The sequence below is a fragment of the Octodon degus genome, unplaced genomic scaffold (assembly GCF_000260255.1).
Source record: "Octodon degus isolate 3935 unplaced genomic scaffold, OctDeg1.0 scaffold00317, whole genome shotgun sequence".
Lineage (NCBI taxonomy): Eukaryota > Metazoa > Chordata > Mammalia > Rodentia > Octodontidae > Octodon > Octodon degus.
Window position 1 is genome coordinate 230,501 of NW_004524893.1, and position 22,088 is coordinate 252,588.

Genomic DNA, 22,088 nt, shown 5'->3' on the forward strand with positions numbered 1-22,088 from the left:
AGGAAGGTAGGAACCAGTTACGACAATAGCCACTTCCATCCAAGGAGGCGGAGGTTCTCTGAGTAGAGGCCAGAAGAGGACCCACAGCAGCAGCTACCGGCAGGTAAGAGTGGGTCCCATACCAGCTAGGTCAGGGATGAACAAGACCTTGTCTCATCCCTTCTCCCTCCCTCCCTCCCTCCCTGCTTCTGCCCTTCAGAACTTCCTGGGGACTTTCAACATGCTTCACACTGGGATTGAAATATGCTTAGGCCAGTTCTGAGAGCTGAGTGATTTTGTGCACTGATTCCCACAGCTATCCTTGCCCCTTCTCTGTTCCCCAAACATCTACCAGAGGTTGGTTCAAATGACAGCTGGACATGGTACTCCCTTTGTTGCTTGGCATTATGGCCCCAGGCAGTGGCACCCACATTTTTCTCCTTCACATGGCTCTTGGAGCACACATCCTCTGAAGTGATAAGCCATGGACAAAGCTTATTTCTAAAAAAACAGGCCTCCTCTTGTTAACTCTTTCTCTGAAGTTATTTCTACCAACTTTCCTGCTATTTCCAAGAAAAATCTGCGCAGAAACTGGGCCAATGGTTTTATCTTTCTAAGAAAGTCCCCATGTGGAGGTTGGAAATAACTCAGCAGGGCTGGAGCAAGAAGATGAAAATGAGAAGTCAGCACTCAGCCCCCACAGAGTGGGGGCTCAAGGAGGGGCTTAGAATGAACACACTTGGCTGCACTGGGATGTGTGGACTGTGTGACATTCAATACTACAGCTAGTAACTAACTACACACAAGCACTTCTCACCTGAGTTCTTGTTTCCACCCTGCCACTGTGTCCAAACACCAGCCAAGAGGGTTGGGTAAGCTGGACAATGGCGCTCATTCTGCTCCTAAAATTCCCCAGTAGCTCCCATCTCACCAGAGGAAGTGCTGACTTCCTCACCAAGACCTTCAGGTTCTACAGAATCTGGTGCCTCTCACCTCTTCTCTAGCCTCCTCCTCCTCTGCTACCCCTTTGGATGTCACTCTCAGTGATCAAGAACTCCAGTCCCAGGGCTTGTGCAATGGCAGGGCTCTTGGCTTGGAATGCTCTTCCCACTATCCCTTTAGGTCTTTACTCAAATGCCCCATCCATGCAGGGAGGGTCTTCTGGACCTTCTGCCGTTATCTACCCTCCATCTTGGTTCATGTGCTTCCCAACACCTAAAGGAGCCCGGGAGCTTCCTATCCTGTTCCACACTAGAAAATCTTGCTTGAGCACTCATTCTTCCTTTGTTCACTAACACTAAATTCATATTGCTAGATACTATGCTAAATGCTTTTCACACAAGTCTTATCTCTTTAAAACTCTAATCCCCAGATAACTATGATGCAAATATTATTCCTCATATTACAAAATAAACAGCACTCAAAAGGCACTTGACCATGCTCTGCTCTCACAAGTCAGAGGAGTCTGAGCCCAGGCCAGCCTGCTTCCAAAAGTCTTTGGCACTACCTTATCTCCCCTGAGACTTCATTTGGAAACATCTGCATTTCCTGAAGTCCACAGCTCCACAGCAGGCAGTACAGCTGGGGAGCGGAGGGTTTCATGCAGGCGGCCTCGCAACAGCCTCTTCCTTCAACACACTAGAATCCTGGGGTAATTTGGCCTTCCAGGAGCGATTCTTCTGCCATGATAACCCACGCATCCCTCCTGCACACTGTCTTCTGTAGGATAGATGAGCTGTCCACAGGAACAAGTGGGAGTCCCTGAGCTTCGACTCTTTGGAATAAAATGTTCCTATTCTAAACTGAAAGATGGGGGCTGGAGACCCCTTTCAGCTCTGGTGATCTCTCAAGAACCCAGTTGCTGGTTTTTGTGGGTGTTGCTACTGCTTATAATATGGAGAAATACAGCAGCAGAAGGATAGTAAGGTGCTATATGACAGAAAAATGCTTCTGGGAGAGAAGGGTTAGATGTGTTCTTTTCAGAGGAGACAATTACTTGCAGAAACTAAGCATAGCATAGAACTAAGCAGTCTTCCACTGTCAACCTGCAAGAGCCAAGGAGCCTTTCAGTTACCACATTAAGGCTTTTTCTTCTCCCTTTCTAACCCCAGGGTTATTGTTGAAAGGATTTTCTGTTGATTGCAAACAAAGGTGGGAATAGGGAGAAAGACTATCTATGACTTAGGCTTTCTCTTTCTTCCATGTCTGCTTTTCCACTCCTGAAACAGTAATTGTATGCCTGCCGTGTGTCAGGCCCTGTGTTCTGCAATGGAGACTCACATGCGTGGCACTCCATGAACAGCAGGGATGACAAGAAAATACAATACATGGTGGAATTTCTCAGGAAGGCCTTGCTCACAGGTGTTTAGTAAACATCTGGGGAATGAATAGGCTACCAGACGGGCTTCCCAGAGGCTTCTTGCCAGGTCTTAAGTGTCTTGAACAAAACACTGGACAAGGTGAATACATGCAGTGCTGTGGTCTAAAAAGAAGGCCTGCCAATCTCTGAGGCTGTATGCTGGACTTGGGGGAAGGCTCAGAAGTGGCATTCACCAGATGAACAAAGAGGAGGAGCATGTGAATGGTACCCAAGACTGAGAGAACAGGTGCCGCTGAAACCTGGAGGCATGAGCTGGTAAAATGAGTTTTAGAGCAAGCAAGTAGTTTGGAATGAATGAATTGTACCATGAGGGGCTGAGAGGTGAGACTCGAGACATGGGAGTAGTCAGGTTGATACAGACCTGGGAATCCATGCCTCATGTGCCATAAGAGTATCTGTCCTATTTCAAGGTTGAAGTATGAGATTCATGCTGATAACAACAGTTGGGTAAAGCTTCAAAAGGTGAAAAGGCAGGAGCAAAGGCTAACTCCAGATTGCTGGGCCAGCGCATGGGTCAGTGATGGAGCAGCACAACTGGGTAAAGCCTCAGAAGGACAATCTGCAGGAAGTCATAAATATGCAAAAAGCAGCTCAACTCTCAGGCCTGGGTCTCACTATCCTTGAAATAGCACACTCCTGCGCTTGAACTTTCCATCCTTCATGGACACATCAGGTATCTGCTCTTCTTCCAAACTTTCTGGGTTTTCTTCTTGGCAGAACCAGGGATTGAACTCAGGCCCTTGCGCTTGTCAGGGAAGCACTTATTCCACTGAGCCATCTCCCCGGCCTCAGACTTTCTGTTTCCTGGTTTCCCTACCCCTTTTCCTGTGCTCCACAAATCCGAATGCCTGAGTCCTTTATACCAAACAGTGGGTCTGACTGCACCATGGGAAGTGTTCTCAGCCAAACTAAAAATCTCCTTCCACAGGCAATAGAATCTTAATTGCCAGTCACTGATGGGTGGTGCACTGCAGTGGGGCAGAGTATTCTCACTCAGCACTCTATCAAGAGTCTGGGCCAAGCTAGAATCCCCTGGTGAGAGGGTGGAAGTGATGGTGACATCAAGATGAGTAGGAAGTACCTACTCATTCAGTGCGTGGAATTTTTGAAGGCCCTTATGAAGCCAAAAGGGTGCCTCGGGCCTTCATTTTAGTAGCAAAAACAAGCATAGGGAAGCTCCGCTCTCCTCTGCATGAAATACTTTTTTTTTTTTTTTGGTCAGGAGAATGGCTCAACTGTGCTCCATTCTTTCAGTACCCACAAATGATGCTCCGAGGCCAGACCTCAGAGAGTGAGGGGTCACTCACATACTTTTTCCCCCCCTAATAGTCCTGGGGGTTGACTGAACCCAGGGCCTTTACACTGGACTATAAAGACCTTTTATTTTTAGATAGTCTTTTTATTTTCAGTCTGCCCTTTTTATTTTTTGACAGATTTTCCTGCATTCCTGGCATCCCCCCACTTCAGCCTCCCAGATGGGATTATAGGCCTGTGACTCCACACCTGCCTACTCGTACACTTTAAAGCTCATCTGACACTCAGTTTCCCATCAACATGGGTCAGAGCTAGACCTAGTTTTCTATCTCACACCTGCTGCTTTACTTGATCTTTTTGTGTGGACACTGGCATTAGCCACCGGGACCTGGGGAAAGTTTGAATTCAGTGGACTTTAGTAACCCACCGAAACAACCTGTATCCTGCTACCCTAAGCTGCCAGTATGCATGCACACTAGATGCCCCTGCACAACCTAATTGCAAGTCTCTGCGCAGGCTCTGTGGCCAATATCAAATGGGAGTTGTCGCTTCCAGCCAGGATCCAGGGTGTTGTGGCAGTGGATACTTGAGAGATCATCCAGTCCTGTCGCAGATGGGCCCATGAAGGCCTGTGGTAGAAGATAGGCCTTAGTGACTATTAGGCTTCTCTTGGTTCTTCAGTGCATAGAGTTTTTGTCTGGTGCTTCAGTTTCCTAAAGCAGGCATTTGGGGTCCAGGGAGGACTGAATGTGTCCTGAGATTTTGGCCAAGATTCTCCCAGAGAGTTAAACATAAATAAATAAATAGTTAGTTTTGCTATAAAAGAAGTAAGCAACAATAATCTGTAATAAAAGAATATATGTAAAAGGGCCAGCAAGATAGCTCAGCGGACTAAGCACCTGCTTAGGTAAGTGCAGGAACAGGTCTTTGATTCCCAGACCCCCAGTGCACCGAGCAAGCCACAGAGACCGAGCCTCGGGGCACACACCTGTAATCCTAGCACTCGGGAGACTGAAAACAGGAGCATCACTGAGTCTGGGCTGCACAGTGAGACGGTACCAGATACATAATAATAATAATAACAATAATTTTTAAAAGAATATACATAATTTACATTTAATTTACCAACAATTTATACCACAGTGACTTTCCAAAATAGTGATAACAGGTTATAACTTCTCTCTATGGGCCCGGTATATCCATCTCTACACAATATAGTTGCAACTATTATAGTTTGTAGTATAAGTCACTTATATAGGACAGTTTATACTCATTTTGTTTTATTTTGCCTAAATGAAAGTTTGCCCTTTGAAAAACTGTGTAAAACAGAAGATTGTTATAATGACATTGTTTGTCCATGATGTCATTATTCCTGTTCCTTATCTTTTTTTTTTTTTTTTTCTTTTTGGTACTGGGGCTCTAACTCAGGACCTTGCACTTGCCAGGTATCCCCTAGTCTTGTAACAACCAAACACGCCTACACAAATTTCCAATTTGCTTCTTGAAACTACTTTTTTATTTATTTATTTATTTAAAGAACAATTTTGGCCAGCATACCTAGGCTGGCCCCTGTCCTGGTGAGCAGGAATGTTTTATTGATCTGGACGTAGTCTCTGCCCTTGTGAAATGGGATTCAGAGGGAGGAAATAGCCAGATATTAATCAGGTAAGAGGATAAAGCCCCGTTCCTGCACTTACCTAAGCAGGTGCTTAGTCCGCTGAACTATCTTGCTGGCCCTTTTACATGTATTCTTTTATTACAGATTATTGTCGCTTCCCTCTTTTACAACAACATATACGCAGTACAAGTCAAGGCTGAGTATTCTCAACTAGCTGGCAGGCCTGGAAAAGCCAACTAAAGCAGCCTCAGAGGGAGCCTTAAAGGAGCCCTGCACTGAGGAGAGAGGTGCATCAAGGAGAGACCAGCAGAGCTGAAGGAGAGCTAGGTTGCCTGGCACACAGTGATTGCCCATGTGTTTTCTGTGAATTTCTGGGTGGCTGGATGAGACACAGAGCATCTTTGTTGGCAGAGAGCCATTCCCCACTATATGGAAAGCTGTCATAGGAGAGAGAAATACCTGCTTCCTGACACCCCCCACCCCCTTCAAGGCCATTACTGAGTAGGGCCCCAGAGAAAATGACAGAGTGAGAGAGTCTGGGGACAGTTCTCAGGAAATAGTTAAAGGAGCTGATCCTGTGCTCTCCCAGATAGCAGCTGCCAAAACTATAATTGCTTTGTTCTTCAGTGTCAAAGGAGGGCAGGGGTGACCTCCTATGCTCACACCTGCTATTGGTGCATGATCCTGGTGGCAAAGCATACTTTTGATAAATGTTAACTGCCATTTACTGTCCCAAAATAAAAAACCTCCCTGATAAAGGCATTTTCCACCTCACCCCCCATAAGCCTGAAGGAGGTCGGAGTCAAATTCCCTCTTCCCTTAGGCAATCTTTGTCCTCTTAGGATGATTATTTCTGCTCCAAAGGCCAGCTGAGGTTAAGGATTTGGAACTGGCTGCCTTCGGAAGTCAGGCAGGCAATGTCAAACAATGAAGGGCTGGGTGGGTACTTCAGAGAACAGGAAAGCAAGCGCAGCCCCATCTAAGAAGGAGTCCTGGCTGAGCATTGCCACGCATGATCCACACTCTTGCTAAATTATTTTTAAAGTAAATTTAGAAGTAAAGAATTTTAGATCTTTATTTTTTAAATGTTATCACCGATTCACATTTATAGGCCCAACTTTGAGAGGCACACAAAGCACATTTGAACTTCTTGTCCTTGGCTCTATCCTGGGAAGGTAGATGTTCCTAAGACACCAGAACTATGCTTTACAATGAGGGAAGTGGGTGCTCAGGCAGAATGCATCATCTTGGCCTCTAGGCTCCATCCAAGGTTAGAGGTTCTGCAGCTAATCAGCAGGCCCAGTTCCTGCCCTTTTGGAGGTCCCACACTAATGAAGCAGTCAGACAAGTGAAGACAGCTGTTGGAGTAGTGAATAACCAATAGCAGTAAGAACATGAAACCTGGGGATATAGCTTAGCAGCACAAGCACTTGCCTAGCAACGCAAGGTCCTAAGTTCGATTCCAAGTACCAAAAAAAAAAAAAAAAAAACCACGAAGAGCAAGCAAGCTTCCTGCAAGAAGGGTCCTCTCTGGTATTGGATGTCAGAATTGTTAGGCATCAGCCAAGAGAGGAACAATGGTTGGAGGAGTAATGCAGATAGAGGAACTAACTTACTTAGAGACATAAAAGAATAGCATTCAAGAACATGAGACTAGCTCACTGTGACTGCAGCTGGAAGTGGAGGCAAGAAAAGCAGCTGGAACACTGGGCAGATGTTACAGACAAATGTCTGTGGGAACTCAGTGCTAGCGACTAAGGTAGCCTAGGTGTGAGAGCAATAGAGAATGGCAGGCTCTGGGGTGCTCTGGAGTCAGCGGCTCCTCTGCTGTAACTACTCATGTTCAGGCCAAGGTTGACAAAGCTTCCTATTGTTCAGGAGTAGTGGGAAAATAGATTATTAAATAAAACATCTTATGTTTTGCACTGAGGCCTTTAACTCAAATGTTAAGTACTCTGCATTGTTAAATAACATTTGTTTACCTCTGTACCTCTGATACAGGCCATCACCTGATCAGTATCTGGAGGAACTAGGCAGTTGTGGCCACTTTAAGAAATGTGGTCTAAGTTCTGAGAGCAATGGGGAGCCACTGAAGGACTTGCAACAGAGGCATGACATCCTGGCCTCGTTATGGAAGAGCTCAGTGGCTGCTGCCGAGGCCAGCAAGAGGGGAGGTAGCAACCCCTTTGGAGGATGTTTCCTGTGGAGGGATGATAGGGAGATGAAAGAAATCTGCACAACTTAGATATGGGAGAGAGAACTGATGACAGATCATAAAGGTTAGGGTTCTTGGCCTAGAAGGACGCAGGCAAGGCAGCAGGTACTTGAAAGAGCAGTAATTGCTGAGCATGTCCCCAGTGCCTAGGTCACTCAGGGAAGTGCCCAGCAGAGCTGGTCCCAGAAGGCACTTGAGTTATATAATACCTGCTACACCACACCCACTGGGTCCCCTATGTGGCCACCAGGTATGACTTTGTCACATGTAGCTGTCATATGGGCAAATAGGACACACCTTGGCCCTGAGAACTGTAGCCCAGTTGGGAAAACAGATTGAGGACTATTGGGGAGTTCAGGGAGGGAACCTGGCTCAGAGCCAGTCCTGGAGGGCACAGTCCAGGGTGAAAAGGACAGTGAACTCATGCCTGGGAGGCCTGTATAGGTGCAACTGATGAGGATGACAAGGAAGTAGGGCAGTGGCTGAAATGGATTGCCAAGCAAAGGACAGGAGGAGTGGCTGCCAGGAATTAGTGGGTTAAGGGGAACAATCTAAGAAGAAAATGTTCCTTCCCCACACTTCATCCAGGAAGAAAGGAAAGCATATCTTGATAGGTAATATTTCCTTGGAATGTCTCTTGACATCTTTCTCATTTATCCTACTAATTAGAAAGTTTTGGTAGATATCTGTGGTACCCACTCTAGCCCTGCTCCCTCCTCCTTGCGGAGTAATGTTCTGTCAAAAGTTTGTTTTATGTGGTACAGGGAATTGAAACCAGAGGCTTTCCAGTGCTACTGAGCTGCATCTCCTGTCCCTATCAGAATGTTTAAACTCTGCCCACCCTTGTGTGCATCTAGATAGAAGGCCTCATACTGGCCAGGCTAGTGCTCTACCGCTGAGCTATGCCCCTCAGCCACTGTGCATATATTTGTATAAGGGTCTTACTTCAAGTCAGCTAAAAGCAAAAGTTGCTCAGGAGGATAAAAATGAGTGGTACACAGTGGAGCTCTAGTAAAAAGACCCTTTCTGTGGTCTTTCTGTTTTAAGATCAATTCCCAACCACTCGGCTATTGAGGGGTGAGGCTGTCCAAACTCTTAACCTAGGTCTGGTATGCAGCAACTGAATTGAATTTAGGAGCTGAATGATAAGATCTTGTATGTCTGTCTGACCTTTGACACACAGGAAGAGTGGCCTGTAGTCCTGACTTTCCTGGTCAGCATGTCCTGTAGTCCCATGGGCCTGTGTTCTAAAGCCCAGTGCCAGCCAAATAGGCAGGGATAGAATTCTCAGGGGAGAATTAACATGGTACTAAGTCCATGAGCTTGGGAACTAACTAGACTGGCTCAAATCCTAGTTCCACTGTCCTGGAAATATAGACAGTAACTCTTTTCCCTTTTTCATGTCTGAGGTGCTGTGTGGCATATGTGGACAAAAGGTAGGCATCTGTACCTTCTCTTAGGATGGTGGGACCTGCTGCATCCTCATATCTTATCCTCTGTGCTCTGCAGAGACTCCAAGGACCAACCATGTCTGCTCTGTACCCATCTCTGGAGGACCTAAAGGTGGACCAAGTCATCCAGGTAGGTGTGCAGACTCTCTGATCCCAGTGTCTCTGATGAAGGGCTGGGGTCTCACCCCAAGGTGACACAAGGAGGCTACCCTTTGAGGGTACAGAACACAGGGTACTGAAACTCTGTACATTCCTGGAAAGCCCCAGGGCATGCAAGTCCCCACTGTAAGGGCTTTCTGGGTAAAGAAGGCATCCAGAGGTCAAGGCCAGTGGGGTCACAACTGGAGTAGACCAGACCAGGCAGCCCCAGATATGCCTCTCATGTTCAGTTCTGTCCTTTCACATTCTGTCCCCTATGGGAAACCCATGAGCAAGGCTGCTTGCACAGGATAGCTGGTAGGCGTGGGCTTTGCCTGCTTAGTCCCCAGAAGCCTCCTCTTCCCACAATCCATAGTCCTGAGGTCCCAGAGGCTTTGAGAATCTGGGCCTTTCCCCTGAGAATGTAGTTAGGAGGTGGGCATGTTGTCCTGGCTGCCATAGGAAGCAAATGGGTCATGACATTTGCTGGGTCACAGGTTCCAGCAAAATCTCCCGGAAATGTACACATTTCCAGAGACTACGTGTTTTAAAAAAGTCTTAATTGATACATGGTAAGTCCATATTTTGGGGGTATAGTGGAGCATTTCAATACATATATATAGTGCATAGTGATCATATCAGGGTAACTGAAATAGCGACCACCTCAAGCATTCATCATTTCTTTGTAGTAGGAACATTCAAAGTCATCTCTCCTATTTGGAAATGCCAATTAATTGTTGTCAACCATAATGAACCTACAGTGCAGTCAAATCTTAGGGCATCTTCTGTTCCCTGTACCCCTTAACCATCCTGTCTCCATCTTTCCACTCCCCACAGGCTTCCCAGGCTCTTGTAAGCACTGTTCTATTCTATACTTTGTTGAGATCAACCTTTTAACTTCTATGTGTAAAGGAGAACGTGCAGTATCATTTTATGGGTCTGCCATATCATAGAGTTCACATTTACAAATGACCTAGAGCCTTCGGGAGGGATCCATGGAAACACCCACCCCACACCCACCAACATATCTAATGCCCAGCCTCCCCGCCTCAGGGAGCCCCAGGTCCATGGGTGCTGGGATACTGGTCAGAGCTGACTGGCACTCACTGTCCCTTTCCAGGCCCAGGCCAGAGCTTCGCCCAGGATGTCCACCCTGCCTATCCAGGTAGCGGGTGTCTGTTCACCTTCAGGTGAGTAAGCTGAACTTCAACATTCTCACAACACCCTCAGACAACATGTGGCATCTTTGAGGATTCTACTGCCAGGCTTCGGGTGGGCCTGTGTACATTGGTGGCCTTGAGGATATGGATACCCCTCTCTGGTCATTTACAGTGCTTGCCTCTCTCTTCCTGACACTGTGTGTGAGGGCTTTGTGCAGTTTCTGTCCTTCCAGTCACTCTGAGGAGACAATGAGAAAAGTTGCTTAGAGGTAGCACAGTAACTTCCTGATTTGGAGCTGCCATGACAGGCCACAGAAGGAGACCAGGACCTGTTCTAGGTCAGGTTGTGGTATAGCAAACTTGAACAAAGGCCAACTCTGTCCCTGTGCAAGCTTCTCCCTGAGGGCTGACCTGGCTTTAAAGCCTGCCCCTCCCAGTCATCTGTGACCCTTCATGGCCTGTCCTTGTGTTGAATGTTGAAGCCAGCTGAGTTTAATACTAAAGTGATACCTGAGGGACTCAGGGTCCCAGGTTGCTCCTGGGACTTCAGAACTCTGAGGGGATGACCCACATCACAAGTGAGTATTCCTGGGGATTCAGGTCATCCTGGGATTGTCAAAAAATGGCATGTCCAGGTTCTATCTGACAGGAAAAACTATCAGGGAAAAGGCACCTTCAAACCCACAGAAGGTCACACTCATGTTAGCTGGCACAAAAGGAGCAATTTATTGATGGCAACTAGCATGTGCTGGGCTGCTCAGCGGACCTGAACAGCAGCAATGGCTGGGGAGACAGGGACTTTATAGAGCATGGAATGGAGGAAACTGAGTCATAAAGTGTCCTTCGCTGGGCCAGGGCATTTGGGTGGGCAGGAATGGGAAAGGGGAGTCCTTAGGTGTCCCTGGCTGGGCCAGGATATCTTGGGCACAGAGTGTAGAGTCCTTGAAGCAAGCTGAAACAAAGCTATATGTGTAAGCAGCCAGGCACAGACGGTCAAGGTTAAATCTTTGCAGCACAGTTGTGGCTGGTGCATCCAGGAACATCAGAAGTGGTGCAGGGGAAGGGGCCCACAGCTAGGTGCCTTAACATTCCAGACTTTGAATTATAGGGAAAGGGTGACAAAGTCTTTTCTGGCTACTTCTTGCTGTCAAGAGGCATTGAGGGGCCTGGGAGATGGCTCAGTGGAATAAGCGCTTCCCTGGCAAGCGCAAGGGCCTGAGTTCAATTCCCAGTGCCGCAAAAAAAAAAAAAAAAAAAAAAAAAAAAAAAAAAAAGGCATTGATTTAGAGGGTAGACTCAGTCTGAAGTGTGAGGTTCAGCTATAGGAATGGGGTGATATCCTTCAAGGAGCATAAGGTTGAAATTTTGGGTGGTTAACTTTTGGACAGTGGTTTTGATTAGGGAGACTGCATAGGGAGCCACCAGTAAGAGGAGAATAAAGGCTGCCAGTGGGCCTAGAAGGGAAAGGACTCAGGGGAGTAGGGTGGGCCATAGTGAAGCAGCATTAGAGGCTAGTGTGGAAAGCTGGAGTACCTGATAAGCGTGATCTAGCATCTGCTGAATTTTTTCTAATAGCACCTGTTTGGTTGGTGTATGTACAGCACTCTTCTCTTAGGACCAATGGGGTTGTAGAGCTGGGGCAGAGAGGTCTTTGAGGAGGACTCTGTCTCCTGGTTGGACCTGTAGAGGCACTGAGGTGTAGTCAGGTTTAGGTAGGCTCTGGTCTGCATGAGAGCGAAGGAGGTTGTGGAGTAAGGAAAGAGTGGAAAGGTAGTTGGCAAGAGGGCTAGGCTTGGTGGGAGGGGTCTGGAGGAGATACGGCCTGTCATACATGAGTTTAAATGGGCTGAGTCCTGAGGGTTGTAGTGGGGCGAGGAGGGTTCATGTCCATGTAGAAGTTATCACCAGGTGTCTCAGCTAGGACTAGAAGTTTATTGATAGTGACAGCTCACAGTGGAGACTGATAAAACCATGACCATGTTGAAGAGGAGGAGCACTGATATATTGATGGAGCAGGATGGACTTGAGATCAAGGGTTTTGAGATTAGCAGCAAGGGCTTGGCTAAAGAAATGAGGACTATCTGAACCCCTGAGGCAGGACTGTCAATGTGAGCTGCCTGCGATCAGAGTGTCTGGACCAGTCCATGTGAAGGCAAAGAGGTCCTGGCAATCTGGGTGTAAGGGAATGGTGAGGAAGGCACATTGGCTGGTGTCTTTTGATGTTTGGGGGCTACCAGGTATTGGGGAATGTAGGGAAACCCCGTGGGATCTCTGAGGCACACCAGTCTAGGAATAGCATGTGTGGCACAAGTGGGACTGGAAGTGTCTTAGAGAATATGGTTGACAAGGGAAAAGGGAGGGAGGAGCTGGCTGTATACTAAGGTTGGGTTTGTAGGATATACATGGTGGGGGGAGAGAGAGGTGAGAGAGAAGTGGAGTTTTTGGAGGATGTCTCCCCCATGAAAGGTATGGGACAGGTCAGGAATCATAAGAAAATTATGAGTGAAGAACAGTGTCTGAAGTCAGCAAGGAATAGGCCTGTCTGAAGGGATCTTGTAGGTAAGCCATCAACACCCACTATGGGGACTGTAGAGCGAATATAGTGATTTTAGAACTCAGGAAGAACATTATATGTGGTCGCAGTGTCAGCAACAGCAAGAAAAGAGTGTTTGTTTGTTTGTTTCTACCTGAGATGTCCAGCAAGACTCAGGACTCTGACAAAGGTACCTTGAAGTGGACCATGGGACCCGAGCTCTGTTGTTGCTTTTCAGCAGCAAGACTAAGCATGTAAAGTATTGATGGGTGTCCCGAACCAGCGGGTCAGTCAACGAAGGTCACCTGGGGGAGGAGCAGGGAATTGAAGAGGGGACAAAGGACAGGAGACGCAAAGAATGGAGACAAGACAGGATTCTGATCAAGTCTCATTTATTCAGGGGAGGTGCTGGGTATATATAGGGAGTGTAGGAATGAGGAAGTCTCGGCTCTAGGGGTCAGCAGGTATCTAGGCAACGGGGGAAGGTGCAACCCCTGGGGCACAGCACATGATTCACAGGGAATGGGCAAGGCAGGAAGGACCATAAACTTAACTCAGCAGGGGAATAGAAACTTAAGAAAACGGCTGACACTATTATAAAATGGATACCAGTTAATGGCTTCCCACAGATGGGTCTGGCTGTAGTGAGTTTTCCTGTGAGGGCAGAGAGTTAGTGGATTGCTTACCCACTCTCTGGTGGCTAGGGCTAGGACAGTCGCACTTTTAGTGACCCTTGAGCTTGTAGATGTCCCAGTGGGGGCTGCAGCTTGAGGCAGGCTCATTCCCAGTGTTTTTCTTCACCGCACTTGGCTTGAGTAGCAGAGCTGTTTAGGCTCAGCATTACCTTGTTAAGGTCCTGCTTTGATGGAAGGCTCAAGTGTCGCAGCCAAAAGTTGGCACTGTGTATAGTTAATTTTGGTCTCCATTATTGAAGACACGAAAAGTTAGATTAAGTAAGTTTTCCTGTTGTGTTTGAGGGCCAAAATTTATCATTTTAGTTTGGCATGAATGTCAGGAACAGAGGGGGACATACAATAGGAATTAATCAATGTACTTGATTATTAGATTTTTGTCTGAGTATCAAGTACCTTGAAATATAAAGTGCATTTCTGGCCAACTTAAATTATGATGGCCTTTTTTTAGGTTTGTAATTATGAGAGACTAATCAGAACTTTTGTAAGTCATTTAGCAGAGATCTCTTATAAGAAGAATTCAGAAAAAGGTAAAAACCTCTTATTTATGGTCAATATATTTGTTTGGTCTAATATAGTGTATCAGGTTTGAGTGAGAGCAAGCAAACGGGGCAGGGAGTACGATAGAGCAGCACTGACAGTGTGCAAGTCCTGGACTTATAAACTGGTGGAGAGAGAAGCTGCGCTGTTCATTGTGGCTGTGTAGACTGTCTATTGAGGTGGCTGAGGCGGTGAAGAGAGAGTGAGGTATCACTTTAGCCCCTGAAAGTTGAGAGGTCAAAAGGTGAAGCAGCAGCTGTAGCAGCGGTGCTGGGGGGGGGGCGGCTGTAGGAGTCTTTAGCTGGCGCTCTGGGGCTGCTGTGGCTGGTGAAAGGAGGAGGGGTGGGTGGATGAGATGAGGGCGGAGAAAATTGGTCAGGGGCCTGTGGGCAGGTGCTGAGGGGTGGGGTCATCTTGCGATTCCGGGAAAGGCAGGGGAAGAGAGATTGTCTGAGCCCGAATGTCAAGACACAGGGGACTTAGCAAGGAGAATTTGTTTGAGGGGAACACAAGATACAGAGTTGAGGGTGATTGTGGAGGGCAGAGAAAGCTTGGACGTAGGGTACCTCGAACCATTTACTGTTGCAGCAACAGAAGTTGTAAGATTGTAAAGAGCGTTAAAATCTAGGGTGCTCTCAGGGAGCCTCTGGGTCCCATTATCAAGTTTGTATTGGGGCCAGGCAATTTGGCAAAGGAAAATAAGGTGCTTAACTTTGAGCTTGGAGAATCCCAGAGGGCCCCACATAACAGACTGAAGACACTCAGCAGACCTGAACAGCAGCAATGGCTGGGGAGAAGGGACTTTATGGAGCATGGAATGGGGGAAACTGAGTCATAAAGTGTCCTTCGCTGGGCCAGGGCATTCTGGGTGGGCAGGAATGGGAAAGGGGAGTCCTCAGGTGTCCCTGGCTGGGCCAGGATATCTTGGGCACAGAGTATAGAGTCCTTGAAGCAAGCTGAAACAAAGCTATATGTGTAAGCACCCAGGCGCAGACCGTCAAGGTTAAATCTTTGCAGCACAGTTGCGGCTGGAGCATCCAGGAACATGAGAAGTGGTGCAGGAGAAGGGGGCCCACGGCTGGGTGCCTTAACATTATGTTTTACTAAAAACTAAGGTGGAGCATGCAAAAGCCAGGCAGGGGCAGCTAAACACAGGTCCCTGTGTAACACTTTTCCTCCTCTTCTCCATCAGTTCTGTATCCAAACCTGGCAGAACTAGAGAGCTACATGGGTCTTTCCCTCTCCAGCCAAGAAGTCCAGCAGAGCCTGCCTCAGATTCCAGAAGGTGACAGTGTAGGTATTCATTTCCTACCTAATATGAGCACAGATTATCCCAACCCTCCCTTCTGTGGGTCTTGCCATTTCAATGGCCTCTCCCTTTCTCTGTATTTTGTATCTCTCCTTTCCCCTAGCTTTCTTGTTTTGGGCTCTGTTTCTTGATAGTACTTTTCATTTTTGAGTTTTTACTAACATCTATGGGATTCCATGATTTCATATGAACTCTGGGATTTCATGGTCTCATATCTTCTCTGATCCTTGTCTTGCGGCTTCAAGCTAGGTCTGAGCCAGGTGGATCAGGAGAGCATAAAACCCAGTAAGAGCTTAGGGACATTGACAATGGCTGCCTGTGGCTCAGAAGCCTTGGCAGGAGCATGTTACCCAGCTCTGTTCCCCAAGTTAGCTCACAGTTAATGGAGGTATTAGTCTATACTTGGTGGGCTCCAAGGCAGAGTGGCACATGGCAGAGGGTAGCAGTTCATGGTGACAGAAAACAGCAAGAGCAAATGGGAAGAGTGGTGGCAACAATGGCTACAGAAAGCAAGTCTGTCTCCCTTATTTTGCATTCAGGCTGTCTGCCCCAGGCTGGGTGTAGCACTCACACCCGTAATCCCAGCAGCACTCACACCCGTAATCCTAGTGGATCATGAGTTAATCACACACTCTAGAAGTCCACCCCATGACTGCATGAGGCTTTGGGGGGACAACCAGACACAAATATAATAGAGTAGCTGGTAAAAACCTTTTCCTGCTCTGTGGGCTGTCTTTTAACTTTGTTGGTGGTTTCTTTTGCTGTGCACCCTTGGGATTTTCTAGTACAACAACATATCATTTATAAATAGGAAGCTGTGTTTCTTTTTTGTAGATCTGTATGCTTTTGTGTTCTTTTTCTTTTCTTGCTTTATTGCACTTCTAGATCTTCCAGTACAGTGTTTAATAGAGTAGGGAGAATTAACTTCCTTGCTTTGTTTCTGCATCTTAGAAGGAAACTGTCATCAGTTTCTTTTTGGCTGAAATTTTCTTAAGACAAAACCCACACTGATCTTTTTTATATCTCACTGCTTGCCATTTAATGTAAATATTTTTTATTTTAAGTGAATTTTATTTATTTGAACTTTTTATTAGCACTGTGCATGTTTGTAGCATATAGTGATTGGGGAGTTGGTGTTGTACATAACACATTGCAACTGTTTTTACTTCTTTCTTTCTTTCTTTCTTTCTTTCTTTCTTTCTTTCTTTCTTTCTTTCTTTCTTTCTTTCTTTCTTTCTTTCTTTTTTTTTCTCCGAATGCCTTCAGGGCAGGTTTGGCTGGCTTGAGTTGGGATCGAACCACAGCAACCTGAGCCTGACTGCTTTGTTGAAGCAGCCACTTAAAGAGCTGAGCTAAGGGGCAGGCCCCTTTCTAAGTGAATTTTAAAGAGATCTTTTCCTGTATTTATTTCCCTTGAAAAATAAGGGGCCCCTTCCTTCATGGCGCTGCTCCCTTTTGCACCAGTTTTTGAAGGCAGCGGACTCGGACACCCCCTAGTGGCGTCGGAGCCCGGCTCCCGCTCGGGTCCTGTACCTCACCGGCCGCAGAGGGCCTGGATCTGGGCCCATCACCCCACGCTCCTCCTTTGCCCCGCCGTACTACCTCCTGCCCCCACCCTCCTCTTGCCTGTAGACTGCAGTCTCTGGCCAGCTCGTGGCACCAGTGTCTGGAAACAACCTCGGCATGCGGCGTGCGGAGATCAAGCCCGGAGTACGCGAGATCCATCTTTGCAAGGACGGGCGCGGCAAGATGGGGCTTCGGCTGCGGGCCGTCGACAAGGTGGGGGGCGCTGGGGCCGGACAGCGCTTGCTGAAACCCCAGGGCCGCTCAAGCTGGGGGCACACTTAGTCACTATCTGAAAGGGGCAGTGCTCAGAGACTGAATCCTCCCTGGGCTCAGAGAATTCTCAGAGATCTGGCATCTTTACCCAAGGCTCCAGCTGCTGGTTACAGCAGAAACCCACAGACCCTCATGGGCTCCTGTAACTCAGATCCCTCCTTTCTCGGGCCCCAGCTTCCAAGGATCTGGCTTCTTGAAGCTGTAGACAGAGGAAGCCAAGATAGCCAAATGCCTTTGGAAGAGACAGTGCAGCAGAGTGGCTGGGGCAGAAATCTAGACTCCTCTATGTGGTCTGGAGTGTGTCCTCCTCAGAGAATAGGGTGACCGTCATACCTGCCCCACAGGGTTGCAGTCCTGGTGCTGGGCAGGTTACCAGAGTATTAGGAGAAGAAAGACAGCTGGGTGGGAGCTGGGCTCAGGGCTTGGGGGAGCTGACTCTCGCCCTGCCTCCCCCAGGGGATCTTTGTGCAGCTGGTTCAGGCCAACACCCCCGCATCCCTGGTTGGCCTGCGCTTTGGGGACCAGATCCTGCAGATTGATGGGTCTGACTGTGCTGGGTGGAGCACAGACAAAGCCCACCGAGTGCTGAAGAAGGCATCAGCAGAGAAGATTGTCATGGTCATTCGGGACCGGTGAGTGGCAAGGCCCCAGAGTCCTTTCCGGGGGAACCTAGCTACCTCCCCAGGTCCAGCTCACTGCCCTTTCTGCCAGGCCATTTCAGCGGACAATCACGATGCATAAGGACAGCTTGGGCCACGTCGGCTTCTTCATCAAGAAGGGGAAGGTTGTGTCTGTGGTCAAAGGGAGCTCTGCAGCCAGGAATGGGCTTCTCACCAGCCACTACGTGTGTGAGGTGAATGGGCAGAATGTCATCGGACTAAAGGTAGGCGGTGACCACACCACAGGGATTCTGGCTGCTCAGGAGATCCTGTTTGGTAGGCTAAGGTCCCACAACCACAGCTTCCTCCTCTGAAGGTTGTGAGATTCAGTAAGACCAAGGCTGAGAGCTCTGATCACAGTGGCAGGTCCATAGTAAGTGCTTAGAAGCACCAGCCACAGTTACTAGCCTTGCAGAACATGACCAAAAATAGGGTGAGGACACAGGCCCCAGTTGGCGACAGGCACCGTGGACACCTCCTCACTCTGCACAGCACTTCTATATGTATGTTAATTATATTTAGTGGTATTTTTTTCTAAGGAAAATTGTTCAGAAATCCATTTCTGGCCTTTGTTCATTTTTTGAGAGAGGAGGATGAGGTGACTTTTACCTTTAAAAATCAAGAAGGTACTTTTGAACAAGGTGGTATATTAGGTTAATAATATCCTAAATGAGGGACAGAGAGATAGCTCAGTGGCATAAGTACCTGCCTGACAAGGGTGAGGTCCTGAGTTTGATCCCTGGTACCAAAAAAAAAAAAAAAAAAAGAAAGTCCCAAATGAGTGCATAGTGAAGCCTAAATAAAAGAAGCAAATGGAATGATTTCAGGGCTCTAGGAGGATCAAAACCCTCTCACAGAATTTGAGGCTGACTGAGGGCTAAGACCTTCTCTGGGTGGCCTATATTTATTTAGTTATCGGAAGTAGGGGAGTACTCAAGAAAGCTACTTCTTGAAACACTCAAGGACTTCTCCAACTAAAGTATTAAGTTAATCCACCCAGCAGTGGGAGCCAGAAGCTAGTTTTTATCTAGTTAAGGTTGGATCCAGGTGTCCTTGGCTGTGATCTTATCTTTTGATGCTTTCTAGCTTTATCTTCCATTACAGGCCTCAGTAGGGATCAGTGACTCACAGATGTTCACTTACTACAGTCTACCACCCATCTCCAGGCAAGGGACCTGCCTGGAGATATTTACTTAGACTCTTAAGTAAATATGAGAAAGCCAGTTGGTTAAGTCCTGCTCAGGGCTGCTTCATGGTGGTCTCTATCAGTGATGCATGGCTGTTATCCCAGCACTCTGGAAAGTTGAAGCAGTAGGACCACAAGTTTGAGCCTAGTCTGGGCAACTTTGGGAGATCCTATCTCAAAATAAAAGGGGTGTGTGTGTGTGTGTGTGTGTGTGTGTGTAGCTCAATGCACAAGGTCTTGGATTCAATCTCCATTACTGGAGAAGAAAAAAGAAATAGAGTAAGTGCTCTGGGGAGAGGTGCCCTCAGGATGAGGATATGGAATGGGGCTCTCTGGCAAAGACACCACAGATGATGATGGGTCTTGGTTTTGGTCTCAGTAAGTGAAGCAGCTTTCTTCTGGTTTGATGCCACTTTAACCAAGAGTGGCCCTTGGCCCCAGTTGTATAGTGGAGGGAGGCTCCCACCACAGGTCTGGCAGTCATGGGCCAGCGCTTCTCCCCTAGAAGTGACATGAGTGGCGGTATCATACTCCACTGCTGCCACGGCCATTCCTGAGGCTAGCCTGCTTCCTTACACTTCAGTCTCCCCTACCTTCCTCAGAGGCTTGTTCTGGGTGCTTATGACCATTGTGGCTAAGAAATTCTACCTAATGTCTACTTAAGATCCCTTTTACTGTACCCTTTCTGTTTTGTCTTGGACTAGGCATGACAGTTCAAAGGAAATCTAATGCACTTAAAGAGCTGAGTGCTGGGCGTGGTGGAGCACACTTATGATCCCAGCACTGGGGAGGCTGAGACATGAGGGTTGCTGTGAGTTCAAAGTCAACATGGGCTAGCTACAAAGAGAGTTCAAGGCCAGCTGTCACAAAAACAAACAAACAAACCTATGTACGAGCACACTAATTCTGTATGTTTAGACAGTGAATTCTCTTTTGAAAAGTATCACAGTTCTTCAACCTGAACTGTTCTGGAGAGCAGTCATGCTGAGATATGATTCATCTGCACAGATGACACAGGCATCATTGTGAATTTACCAGATACTCTATCAAACCATGGCTCTGTGAAGCTCTTACGGACAGTACTGAGTATGGACAGCTACCGAGTGGCTCCAGATAAACTCTTCTCATCCTCCGCCTCTCCTCCTCTTCCTCCTCTTTTTCTTTCTCCTCCTCTTTCTCCTTTTCTTTTTCTTTTATTTTCTCCTGGTTTTTTGAGACAAAGCCTCACTCATTATGTAGCCAATATTGGCCTCAAAGTTGCAGTGATCTTCCTGCATCAGCCTCCAAAGTTCTGGGATTACAGGTGTGCCACCTTGCACAACCTGATGGCTATTTTTCTTGAGATCATTTATCATTCACAGTTTACTTATTTCTACACTGTGACCACCACTGGCTCTGTCCCATCTTCTATTTACCCTGGAACAACTAAACAACACATAACAAGACTACATATATTGGGCCAGAGAGATGACTCAGTAGAATAAGTGTTTCCCTACAAGCACAAGGGCCTGAGTTCAATCCCTGGTTCCACCAAAAAAAAAAAAAAAAAAAAAAGGCTACATATACGTGTAAAGGTAACTAGGCCCTGAGTAAGGGCCAGCTGTTCTGGTGGCCAGAGCTGCAGGGTGGGGTGTCTGGTACCCTTTGCCTGGAAACCCTAAGCTTCCCAATGATCTAAGCAACTTCCACAGGTAGGAGGAAGACTACCACGTAGGCCTGTCTCAAGCTGCATGGCCAGCAGGAGCTGGAAGACACAGGTGTACCTAATGTTTTCCCCTGGAGAATGGTTTTCTGTAAAGATTAGAGTTGGAATCCAGATGTGACTGGCTAGGGACAGGGGGTGGAAGAGGTGAGTCCTTGAGAGGAGACTGAGGATCTCACTGTGAGGCCATGTTGTCACAGGCCCACGCAGCTGGAGGCTGGGACAGCAGTTTTCCCTCTTGACCTTGAGATGCTAAAGCAGGAGGTCCATGATCATACTCAGGCAAGACCCCACCTGATCCATACCTGACCGGCTCAGGGTCCTAAAAAGCCTGGCCCTGTAGGTGGACATCAGTTGTGTCCTCTAGCAGCAGCCACGATGACCTCTACACAGAGGTTCCTGCAGTATGGCTCCTGGCCCCGGGTGACCATGCATGCACTTCCTCTGCAGGACAAAGCAGTCATGGAGATTTTGGCAACGTCTGGAGATGTCATCACCCTGACTGTCATTCCTGCTGTGATCTACGAGCACATGGTGAAAAAGTAAGGCCACCACCCTCCTCTGCCTTCCCTCTCCCTGCCTCCTGGACCTTAACTGGACTCCTTGGTGCTGGCTGATCCTCCCCTCACTTCCCCTCCTCTAAGGTGGATGGTAGCTTCTGGAAATTTGGAAATCTTAGAACTGGGAGTTGAGGGCCACACAGAATGCAGGCTGGGGGCGGGGGTCCAGGGTGAAGGAGCTGCCAGCTTCAGCCTCTATTACTTTGCCATATCCAGGTTGTCCTCGATGCTGCTCCACCATACCATGGACCACTCCATCCCAGATGTCTGAAGCCACAGGAGCACAGCACATACCTCTCCCCTCCTTGTAGGAAAAAGCAGTGGTCTCAGATGACAGGTTGCAGCTGGCCTGTTGCCTGGGTTGGGTGTCTTGTGGCTATTCCATGCGGCATTCCAGGTGGATAGACATGGGCTGGCAGGAGTCTGTCATCTGTGGCCACAGGGCTCTTTGCAACCTCAGATCCTGGGCTGATTGAGGCTCAGATGGGGCCTACAGGCCACTGACTGAAATGCCAGGCATGTAGGTAGGCCAGCTAAATGCTGTTTGGCTTCAGCTGATTCCTTTTAAAATTTGGCCCCCACCAGGAAAACCATTGTACATTTTGAGACATTCTTTGCAAGAATGTTTTCTTTCCCTTTACTGGCTCCTTATCACACTGTACACAGATTATATAGTTATGATCATTACTGCCTTCTGAATAAAGATTTGATTTTAAACACAATCCTTTCCTGAAGGTTAACTGGAGATTCCAGAGTCCTTGGTCCATGCCATGCCAGAGCTGGTTTCCTTTCAAACAGTAGGGAGACAAGGGCCCTTTCTACATGATACCTCAGAGCAATGACTTGGCTGGACCACCACCCCAGACTGCCTGC

General features: G+C 47.6%; 1 protein-coding gene across 1 annotated transcript; it reads left to right on the top strand.

Annotated features, from left to right (window-relative positions):
• Positions 1–21,931, top strand: Sdcbp2 (syndecan binding protein 2). Its single transcript, XM_004647644.2, has 9 exons — positions 1–103; positions 8,956–9,027; positions 10,156–10,225; positions 15,153–15,253; positions 16,902–17,048; positions 17,565–17,740; positions 17,820–17,991; positions 21,106–21,197; positions 21,432–21,931. The coding sequence occupies exons 2-9, from the start codon at positions 8,974–8,976 to the stop codon at positions 21,484–21,486; spliced, it is 867 nt and encodes a 288-aa protein (XP_004647701.1). The 5' UTR covers positions 1–103; positions 8,956–8,973; the 3' UTR covers positions 21,487–21,931.
• Positions 21,932–22,088: the final 157 nt, after the last annotated feature.